The sequence below is a fragment of the Babylonia areolata genome, chromosome 15 (genome assembly GCF_041734735.1).
Source record: "Babylonia areolata isolate BAREFJ2019XMU chromosome 15, ASM4173473v1, whole genome shotgun sequence".
Taxonomy (NCBI): Eukaryota; Metazoa; Mollusca; class Gastropoda; order Neogastropoda; family Buccinidae; genus Babylonia; species Babylonia areolata.
Window position 1 is genome coordinate 22978705 of NC_134890.1, and position 12051 is coordinate 22990755.

The 12051-nt window shown below is 42.3% G+C and overlaps 1 protein-coding gene across 2 annotated transcripts in view; it reads right to left on the reverse strand.

The window, feature by feature from the left end:
- LOC143290495 (uncharacterized) overlaps positions 1–10111 on the reverse strand; it is a 12913-nt gene extending 2802 nt beyond the window's left edge. The window contains exons 1-4 of one of the 2 annotated variants that reach the window (XM_076599993.1): positions 9996–10111; positions 6404–6587; positions 4058–4298; positions 1683–1751 (exon numbers count right to left, since the gene is read on the reverse strand). In XM_076599993.1, coding sequence (XP_076456108.1) covers positions 1683–1751; positions 4058–4298; positions 6404–6562 — 469 coding nt within the window. In that variant the 5' untranslated portion in view covers positions 6563–6587; positions 9996–10111. Of the gene's footprint in view, positions 1–1682; positions 1752–4057; positions 4299–6403; positions 6588–9986 lie in introns of both variants that reach the window. The other variant, XM_076599992.1, reaches the window with a different exon arrangement.
- Positions 10112–12051: the final 1940 nt, after the last annotated feature.

Genomic DNA, 12051 nt, shown 5'->3' on the forward strand with positions numbered 1-12051 from the left:
ATTATAAGTGTATCACAAGTGAGTCTTGAAGGCCTTGCCTCTCTTGTTTCTTCTTTTTTTCTTTTTTTTCCCCCTCTCCAACCTGGTCCTCAGCAGGTTCGAACCCGCGCCTACAGGATGGTCGCCACTTCAGGACTGAGTCACTTTCCTGGCGTGGACTTTTTGAGCACTGAGCCATCGTAGGCCTTAGTTTGAGTCGGGAGAGACAGCTAGCCCCGTCAGTCAGTTTTTTGTCACGTCACGTGTGGGGTCCTGTCGTTTCAAAGCATGATCCACAGTGCGCGGAAAACAGACACGTGGGTGTGCTTCATGCAAGACTCGTCCACCATTCACCAAGTCATAACTCACTCCATCATAACTTACCATCGCTCACCAGACACCCATCTTCACAACTTGTCACCCATCACTCATGAACCCACACCATAACTGACTCACCCATCACTCACCAACACACTCCACTGCTGACTCTCCCATCACTCACCAACCCACTCCACTATTGACTCACCCATCACTCACCAACCCACTCCACCAATGACTCACCCATCACTCACCAACCCACTCCACTATTGACTCACCCATCACTCACCAACCCACTCCACTATTGACTCTCCCATCACTCACCAACCCACTCCACCACTGACTCTCCCATCACTCACCAACCCACTCCACTACTGACTCTCCCATCACTCACCAACACACTCCACTACTGACTCTCCCATCACTCACCAACCCACTCCACTATTGACTCACCCATCACTCACCAACCCACTCCACTACTGACTCACCCATCACTCACCAACACACTCCACTATTGACTCACCCATCACTCACCAACCCACTCCACTAATGACTCACCCATCACTCACCAACCCACTCCACTACTGACTCACCCATCACTCACCAACCCACTCCACTATTGACTCGCCCATCACTCACCAACCCACTCCACTACTGACTCTCCCATCACTCACCAACCCACTCCACTACTGACTCACCCATCACTCATTAACCCACTCCACTATTGACTCACCCATCACTCACTCCACGAATGACTCTCCCATCACTCACCAACCCACTCCACTACTGACTCTCCCATCACTCACCAACCCACTCCACTACTGACTCTCCCATCACTCACCAACCCACTCCACTATTGACTCACCCATCAATCACCAACCCACTCCACTACTGACTCACCCATCACTCACCAACACACTATTGACTCACCCGTCACTCACCAACCCACTCCACTATTGACTCCACTACTGACTCACCCATCACTCACCAACCCACTCCACTATTGACTCACCCATCACTCACCAACCCACTCCACTACTGACTCTCCCATCACTCACCAACCCACTCTACCAATGACTCACCCATCACTCACCAACCCACTCCACTATTGACTCACCCATCAATCACCAACCCACTCCACTACTGACTCACCCATCACTCACCAACACACTCCACTATTGACTCACCCGTCACTCACCAACCCACTCCACTATTGACTCCACTACTGACTCACCCATCACTCACCAACACACTCCACTATTGACTCACCCATCACTCACCAACCCACTCCACTACTGACTCACCCATCACTCACCAACCCACTCCACCATTGACTCACCCATCACTCACCAACCCACTCCACCACTGAAGCACTCAGTACTCACCTTCCAAGTCCTTTATGGCTTCATCCAGAGCTTCCTTGGCCTCGGTCAAGACTTTCTTCACTGCTTCCGCTGTGATGGGGACAGGAGACAAGAGATGTCAGGAGTTTATCTGTGCGACCTGTGTACTAGCGGTTCATAGGTAAAGGGAGGAAAACTACATAATGACAGTCAAGAGGAATAGTCGCAAATAAATCATTTCAGACAGATGCATTTTGTGCAGTTAAAAGTCTCATCATTTCACTCTTCGTTTTGTTTTTTTTTTTTTCTTTTTTTTTAAATACATCTTATCTTCATGTATTTATTTATCTTTATACAATTTATCCAGCATTCTCCTGTTCGAAACATAACAAGAGCATACCTTTAGTGATGGCAGTAAGATACTTGTCCCGATTGTGTTGCAATGATTTAGATGGTATGTATGCAGCAGCTCGGTCGCTTGAAATTTTTATATCGTTTGTCATGCACGTTTTGGATACGGAATGGTCTAGTATTTCCTGTTCCACCATTTTCCATACTTCCGCAAATCCCGTGAGGTAAAGACACCTGGTTATAGAGTTTAACTCTCTCCATACGAACGGCGAAAGAGACGACGTTAACAGCGTTTCACCCCAATTACCATCATCAAAATATTGCAAGCGGAAGGCTCTTATACTGAAGAGGTGAATGTTGACAAAGAATACCACATTCTAACGACGGAAGCTAAAGGTTGGGTCATTCAGACACCCACTGGACATCCGAGGGGTCTGTGTAGAGGAGAAGAGAGGACTGGCCGTACTGAGTGAGTTAACCAGTTGTGACAAAGTCTCTCCTGCTGGAGCCAGCTGCATTGCTCGGACGGAAGAGCCTAGTATGGTCGTAACCCGCTACTAACTGCGTGTAGTATGGAACTGACCAATGGCGTAGTTCGGTCAACGTGGGCATTTAGTCACGTGTAACTGTCAAAAAGTTAGAACCAAGCAATGCAACTGGCACCTGATGCCTACCGGAATCTTATTCAAAACCATTCATTAAACCAGCATGGAAATTAAAAGATAAGCTATTAGTAGTAGTAGTAGTTTTATTTATTTATTTATTTATTTGTGTGTGTGTGTGTCTGTTCGTTTTGTTTTGTTATTTTATTTTATTTTATTATTTTATTTTATTTTATTTTATTTATTTATTTTTATTCTTCTTTTTTTTCCCCTCAAGGCCTGACTAAGCGCGTTGGGTTACGCTGCTGGTCAGGCATCTGCTTGGCAGATGTGGTGTAGCGTATATGAATTTGTCCGAACGCAGTGACGCCTCCTTGAGCTACTGATACTGATACTGAAACTGATACATGAACTCCAACTGCAGTGGAGAAACCTTTGACCATACAGCTCACTCTGCTGTTGACCCGAATGCAAACTGATGTCATTTTCTGATATACGCTAAACAGACCACGGGACTCCGTTGGAGAATGTGATTTTTTTTTTTTTTTTTTTTTTTTTTTGCTAGCTTTTGTTCATGTGTTTGTTCTGGCACTACTTTGTGTTGAAGTTCAATCAGAATGGCTGTCTCTGTTCGGATCTGTGTACAGGTCCTGTTTACAATGCCAGAATCAGACAGAGCTATTTTGTGAACAAAGAAGTAAGGTGGCAGAATGGTTGGTAAGACGCTTATCTGCCAGTATTGTGTCTGTGAGGGTCTGGGTTCGAATCCCGCTCTCGCCATTTCTCCCATGTTTTGACTGGAAAATCAAACTGAGTGTATAGTTATTTGGATGAGTCGATAAACCGTGGTCCCGTGTGCAACACGCACATGACGCTCTGGAAGCGATCCCAGGGCAACAAAAATGTTGTCCTCTTGCAAAATTTTGCACTTAAAGCCAGCCTGACAAGTGAATGTGTGTCTTCATGTTTTACATTTATTTGCTTATTTAACATCATTGTTGTCTTATTTATTTATTATTTATTTATTATTATCTTATTATTATTATTATGACTACTACCTTTTTTATCATAATTATTATTTATTTATTTATTTATGTAAGCTTATCTATTATTTATTCACCTTTTTCTTTTGGCTCAAGGCCTGACTAAGCGCGTTGGGTTACGCTGCTGGTCAGGCATCTGCTTGGCAGATGTGGTGTAGCGTATATGGATTTGTCCGAACGCAGTGACGCCTCCTTGAGCTACTGAAACTGAAACTGAAACTGACAAGTGAGTTGGTGCTGGTCAGGCATCTGTCCAGCAGATGTCGTGTAGCACTTATGGATTTGTCCGAAGGCAGAGACGCCTCCTTGAAAAACTGAAACGAAAGCTGTGTACGCACTGGTCAACGTTCAAAGAGAAAACGACAGACAACAGTGAGTATCAAAAAAAAAAAAGGGAATCGGTTGATGAAAACTGACTTACGATTTAACTGACCGTCCTCTTCCAGTTCTGAGTCATCTCCGTCACCTGCGTCACCTCCGTCACCTGCGTCACCTCCGTCACCTCCGTCACCTGCGTCACCTCCGTCACCTGCGTCACCTCCGTCACCTGCGTCATCTTCGTCACCTGCGTCACCTCCGTCACCTGCGTCACCTCCGTCACCCGCATCATCACCTGCATCGTCTGCATCAGCAGGGGTCGCCTCTTCAGCAGCCCGCACACTCTGACGTTCCACAGCAATCGAATCAGAAAGAAAAAAACAACTGCCATTGATAAATGAATACATGAATAGTCAAGAATAGATAAATGAAAACGGAAATAACTATCAAAATACATCAATAAACAAACAGATTGATTGATTGATATGGATACTTATATGGCGTCAATCCTCGGTCGGGACCCAGCTCTAAACGCTTCACAAACTCGGGGTCATTTGCACAACAGGCTGCCTACCTGGGTAGAGCTGACTGACGGCTGCCACTGGGCGCTCATCATTCGTTTCTTGTGTCATTCAATCAGATATCAGGTACGCACACACACGCACACACACACACACACACACACACACACACACACACACATGTAACATTTTACGTGTATGACCGTTTTTCGTTTATTTACCCCGCCATGTAGGCAGCCATACTCTGTTTTCGGGGGTGTACATGCCTGGGTATGTTCTTGTTTCCATAACCCACCGAACACTGACATGGATCATAGGATCTTTAACGTGTATCAAGGTATGTGCAAAGTGAGCACGCACCGCAGAATACTAATGCAGCGGTTAAGAATCTGTTCCGCGCGCAGAGTCTCCTGCAGTGAGTGGCTTCATGGCGACTCCACACTGATAACAAGGTGCCTGTGTGGATCTCTGGGGATGGGGCCAGCACAAAGCCAGCGTGGTGGTTGTGATGGTGTGCGGGGTGTGGTAGGAGGGGGGTGGGTGTGCGGTTGGGTGGGGCAGTCGGGGGGGGGGGGGGGGCGGGGGGGGGTCTGGGGGGGTAAGATGAGCACAAAGAATGATGAGGACTGATGGGGCAGCACACAACGTGTGTGTGTGTGTGTGTGTGTGTGTGTGTGTGTGTGTGTGTCTGTGTGTCTGTGTCTGTGTGTGTATATGTGTGTGTGTCTGTGTCTGTGTGTCTGTGTGCGTGTGTTTGTGAGAGTGTGTCAGTGTATTTGTGTGTGTGTGTGTGTGTGTGTGTGTGTGTGTGTGTGTGTGTGTGTGTGTGTGTGTGTGTGTGTGTGCGTGCGTGCGTATATGCATGAAAAGCGATGCACTGCATTACTTACTGTCACCATTACCGCTTGTTTTCCCCTCTTCTATAATTGATTCCTCTTCACGTAAATGTTTCCAAAATGTATTCGAGTTACGATCATCGCTGTTGAAATACCTGTTAGTTATGATAAGCAAATGCGAAACAACAGTTTATGTGTCCGTCTCAGTTTCAGTGAGATGTCACTCTGTGTGTGTAAACTGACCAGTACACACTACACCACAGTTAACAAAATCTATAAAGAAAAAGACAATAAATAATGACAATGAAATAAACGAATCGATTTAGCAGATGCCTGGCCATCGTATTTTTATACCCAGCACACTAGTCTGGTGTTGTGCAAGAGAAGATGGTCAGCTAGTAATAATGATAATAATGATAATAACAACAATAACGACAACAACAACAATAATAATAATAATAATAATAATAAGAAGAAGAAGAAGAAGAAGAAGAAGAAAGTGTCTACAATCCTAGCACTCACTCTACCCGCTATTATGGGACAATGGAGCTTGTTTAGTCATCTTGAGCTTGGGAAATCTACTGGGTTTTTTTTGGTGTGTGTGTGTGTGTGTGTGGGGGGGGGGGGTTAAGGGGGGAGGGGGAGGGTGAAGGGGGAGGGGGTGGGTGAAGGGGGGAGGGGGAGGGAGGGAGGGGGTGCTGTTTTTTTTTGTTTTTGTTTTTGTTTTTTTTTGTGGGGGGAGGGGGAGGGGTTCATTGTCTTTTTTCTTTTCTTTTTCTTTCTTTCCTTTTGTGGAAGATAAGAAGAAAATGTCCTTGCACTTACTTATACTTGCCAATATCCTTGCACTTACTTAAAAAAAATACTTTATTTTATTTTATTTTTATTTTTTTAATTGTTATTTATTTTATTCTATTTTATTTTATTTATTTTTTTTTTATTTTTTTTTTTTAATTTTCTACAGACCTGACTAAGCGCGTTGGGTTACGCTGCTGGTCAGGCATCTGCTTGGCAGATGTGGTGTAGCGTATATGGATTTGACCGAACGCAGTGACGCCTCCATGAGCTACTGATGCTGATACTGATACTTACTCTGCCGGCTAAAACTGGACCTGGGTATGGATGGGGGGGTCTTGGTATTCTTGGTATTCTTGGTATCCATCGTCGGAATCGGAACCGCCCCCATGCCGATGACGTAGCGACACAGGCCATCAGCAGCAGGCCGCACATCAGGACTGTTGTTGCTCTCATCTTCGGTGTCGGAAGGAGGTCAGTGCTGAAATCACCCACAAGTCACGACTGCTTCTGATGGAAGAGAACTGTCTTAGTCACTGTCTGCCTCCTTCTCTTGTCTCTGTCTGTCTGTCTGTCTCTCTTTGTTTTTGTATAAGGCCTTCCAACTTAGAGAAACAGCGGCAGTGGCAGGGTCTCCTCTGGGGTGTGTGTGTGTGTTGTTGTTGTTGTTGTTGTTGTTGTCGTTGTTGTTAATTTATCATACCTCTTTTCACAAAGAGTGATATAAGACACGACCATCACTCCCACCCCTGAGTCCCCCCACACCCTACCTTGAGTGAGTAGCGAAGACAGGGGAGGGTGATGCAATGAACAGGCCATGGAAAAGGGGCCCGTGTATTGTATATGTATTTCTTTTTATCACAACAGATTTCTCTGTGTGAACTTCGGGCTGCTCTCCCCAGGGAGAGCACGTCGCTACACTACAGCGCCACCCATTTAAAAAAAAAAAATCCTGCCTGCAGTTTTATTTGTTTTTTCCAATCGAAGTGGATTTTTCAACATAATTTTGCCAGGATCAACCCTTTTGTTGCGGTGGGTTCTTTTACGTGCGCTACGTGTATGCTGCACACGGGACCTCGGTTTATCGTCTCATCCGAATGCCTAGCGTCCAGACCACCACTCAAGGTCTAGTGGAGGGGGGGGTAGGGGGGGAATATCGGCGGCTGAACCGTGATTCGAACCAGCACGCTCAGATTCTCTCGCTTCCTACGCGGACGCGTTACCTCTAGGACATCACTCCACTGTGTGTGTGTGTGTGTGTGTGTGTGTGTGTGTGTGAAGCGTGACTCTTTAATTGGACGCGAGTGACGGTTGCTTCCCTTGCTGCGAGTGGTAGAAAAGTACATGTATTGTGACATTTTAGCCACAACAGTGACGGTTTCTGTTTTGGACTTCTTTTTTTTTCTTTTTCTTTTTTATTATTATCTAACAACTGCATTGACGTTTGTTTTTTGTTTGTTTGTTTGTTTTTCTGGCGTCGGCTTGTTTTGGGACTGAATGTATTAATCGCAAATGAGCCACACACCATTCGTGTGTGCCTGAGTTACGAAATAGATATGTTCCTAAAAAATATTTGTCTCCAAAATCGGTTTTTAATTTTTGTAATATGCTTCAAAGGAGGCAAAAAAAAGAAGAAGTCATTTTAGCTGTAAGTAAGAGGATTAGATTTGCAAATGTTGCCTAGCTACACTTTTGGAGTTAAAAGACATTTGTGTTTTCTCAACTTTTATGTGACATTGTTGTGTATTTGGAAATGTTTGTTCTGGGCATGAACATATTATTTTGCAATAATCCTCCATACTTCCAATAGGAGTGAAAGGATAATCAAAACTAGAAATTTGAAACTTGTGTGTTACATAATTACCTGTTTTATATAATGCAATAAAATAGTTCATTTTGGATTTTATATCTGTGTCTCTGGTGAGAATGAGATTGAATTTAATACAAAGAATAAATCAATCTCTTACATGTTTAATTCAATACAAAGAATAAATTCGTCTCTTACATGTTTTCAGCTTACTACGTTAAAGCACAGTATTTATAAACACAGCTACGAACACTCATTGACATGAATCGATCGTGAATTTTGTTGATATTTCATACTAGTTCACGTGACTTACGTGTTTTCAGCTTTCTCCGGCAAAGCGCGGTATTTACAAAGACAGCAAAGAACATTGAGTGATATGATTCGATCCTAAACTTTGTTGATATTTTATACCTTTTTGACTCACTTGTGTAAACAAAGTGAGTCTATGTTTTAACCCGGTGTTCGGTTGTGTGTGTGTGTGTGTGTGTGTGTCCGTGGTAAACTTTAACACTGACATTTTCCCTGCAAATAGTTTGTCAGTTGACACCAAATTAGGCATAAAAATAGGAAAAATTCAGTTCTTTCCAGTCATCTTGTTTAAAACAATATTGCACCTATGGGATGGGCACACACACACACACACACACAAATGAAGCCTAATTATATGCAAACTGCATTTACTGTTATATATATATATATATATATATATATATATATATATATATATATATATATATATTGTATTCTCTAAACTTGGCACTTTGATCTGATATTCTGACCCAACAACAAGAGCAGTCATTATTATCATTTTTTGTTCAAACAGGAACTTCTTTTGCTAAGCATGGAAGTTTTATTTATTTTGCAAACGTTTTTGGTGCAGATAGTAAAAATGGGAAATTACTCTGTAATTAATGCTAGGGGACTTAATTCGCTTTAAACTGATCTTTCTCATCTTAAGCATTACATTTTGAAATTATACTCAATACATAAAAAGCTTGGATTTTTTTTAAGTGTATCACAAGTGAGTCTTGAAGGCCTTGTCTCTCTTGTTTTACATGATATATGTTTTCAGCTTACTCCAGATTTAACAAACACAGCAAAAAGCATTCAGTGATATGATTAATGATTCGCTCGTGAACTTAGTTTATTATATATTTTATACTTGTTTACCTAATCAAATCGATCGTGAATTGAATCGATTGTTGCTGTTGTTGTTTCTTTGTTTTTTGTATTTGTTTTTTTTCCTTTTCTTGTAACAATTATGTAACAGTAGAAGGAATTCAGGAAAAGAAAGAACTTTGCGCATGGTAAGACAAGTGGTTGATTTCTGCGGCTTCTTCGTTACCAAAAACTATCACACAACTCCCGTTCAGACTGCAGGCACTGAGCGACATAGCTTTTTTGGTGGCATTGCTGGAAAACTGTTGTTCTTGGTGTGGCTAACAACAAGGAAAGATAACTCGACTCAGAAAATAATAATAATGATAGTATTTATATAGCACTGAATCTTGTGCAGTCAAATCAAAGCGCTTTCACACCAGTCGTTCACACGCATGCATAACTCTAAAACTGAAGAAAACTGAAGAGAAGGAAGAGGTAGGGGGTTGAGGCTATCTTGTGAAGAGCTGGGTTTTAAGGCCAGACTTGAAAGAGCTGAGTGTGGAGATCTGACGAAGCGAAAGAGGAAGTTCATTCCAAATACAAGGTCCAGAGACAGAAAAAGAACGGTGTCCAGCAGTGGAGTGTTTGAATCTGGGTGTGCGTAAACAGAGTGGATCGAAAGCCGATCGTAGAGAGCGAGATGGATTGTAGAGGTGAAGGCAGCCACAAAACAAATATGAATAATATTCACAAAATGAATAATACAGCTCACACATTAACCCGACAACGAGAACCGTCCCCTAAAGACATTCAAAAACAAGAACAACCTGTAACAACAATGTTATCAAAACAAGTTATTTCAAAGAATACACATCACCGAGAAGAAGAAGAAGAAGAAGGAAAAAAAACAAAAAACCCAACTAACACCACCACCAATAATCCCCGTTATCTCCAGCAAAATAGCAAACATACATTACAAACCAGAAGAAACTGAACCAAGCAGCGAACACCCACTCCACTCCAGATAGTATCTTGATTGAAAATGGATAAAACAGTAGGAGCCTGACAGCGGTATTTATACCCTTTTTCGGGCTGTTTATTACTCACCTCCAAGATGGAAGCTGACACCTCCACGCTTCCGCGCACACGGGAGACAACAACAGAAAAAGCTGTCACACCGTTCACGCCTTCGCCGGGACAAACAGGACAGGGGCCGTTACTCCCCATGACAAAAATAAAATAAGATAAAATAAAAAGAAAATATAGAAATATAAAAAAATAAAATAAAATAAAATAAATAAAATAAAATAAAATAAATAATATATAAAAATAAATAAAAAATAATAAAAATCACCAAACAATTCAAATCCACATTGCCAGTCACACACGGATGCACGCCTCTCATAATTATCAGTTTGTGCATCTGCATCCTCTTTCTATGGTTTGTGTATTCGCAGGGGTTGCATCAGATAGACTTGTGTCCGTTTTTTGTTTGTTTGTTTGTTTGTTCGTTGTTGTTGTTAATGTTTTTTTTGAGGAGAGAGGAGCAGGGTGATGGAGAGGGGGAGCTTTTTTTTTTAAATTTTTTTTTTGATACTAATAATGATATTGAAAATACTAGTCATCTTAATTTTTTTGTTTTTAAGTAGTAGCAGTAGTGATGATATTAATGATGATTTCCATGTAAAACATTCTCAACTGCGCTGTACGGTATAAAAACCGAACAGTATAACATAAACACTATCTTTAACGCAGTGTTGCGACTGTATCAAAATACAAGTCTGTGTTATTTGAAACTGTGTTCAGTAATCAATAAAGAGTGGTAAAGGTGTGTGCCTTGACCATGGAGAGAGAGAGTCACCACTATTTATTGTTTGTTCACCCTTTACTCTCTCTCTGTGTGTGTGTGTGTGTGTGTGTGTGTGTGTGTGTGTGTGTGTGTGTGTGTGTGTGTGTGTGTGTGTGTGGATGATGAGGTATGTGTGTGTATGCATGTCTGTACTGTGGGAGCAACGGAATATTGGAGCGTGCGGTTGTGCATATATATATATATATATATATATATATATATATATATATATATATATATATATATATATATATATATACGAGGGTCATTCAATAAATAAGGTGAATTTTTCGGTATAAGGACTTCTAATACAGATAGAAGCTTACTTTAAAAAAAAAAATTGTTTTACTTCTTTTCACATGGATTTAATTTGTTTTGCAGATTAAAAAAAAACTTTGAGAGTTTTGGCGATTAACAAAGACGGCCGACCAAGAAGCATGCTCCAGGATTGAACAGCGGTCAGTTATCAAGTTTTTGGTTGCTGAAGGGTGCAAACCAGTTGAAATTCATAGGAGAATGTCAACTGTGTATGGTGCCACATGTTTCAGACGAAAAAAATGTCTACAAGTGGGCTAAATTGTTTAAAGAAGGACGGAGCAGTGTTGAGGATGAAGACAGGCCTGGAAGGCCTACAGAAGTGAGGTCTCCTGAGGTGATCGAATCAGTCAATGACCTCATTCAGTCTGACAGAAGGGTGACAGTGGATGACATTGCAAGGACCTTGAGCTTATCTGTTGGGACAGCACACAAAATTGTCCACGATGACCTTGGCTACTCGAAGGTCAGCTGTCGGTGGGTGCCAAAGATGCTTACTCCAGAGCACAAACAGAGGAGGGTCGAGTTGTCCCAGGAGTGTCTCTGCCGCTATGAGAAGGATGGTGATGAGTTTCTGAAGAAGGTGGTCACATGTGACGAGACATGGGTTTGGCACTATGAGCCTGAGTCCAAACGGCAGTCCATGGAGTGGAAGCACGTAGGCTCTCCAGTGAAGAAGAAGTTCAAGTCCCAGCGGTCCACGAGGAAGGTGATGCTCACCGTTTTTTGGGATATGCAAGGCCCAATCACCATTTCATTCCTTGAGAAAGGAAGCACTGTGAACAGTGCCAACTACTGTGAACTGCTGAGGCAGGTCAAGAAAGACATAAAGAACAAACGCAGGGGTCATCAGTCAGAAGGAGTCATCTTGCA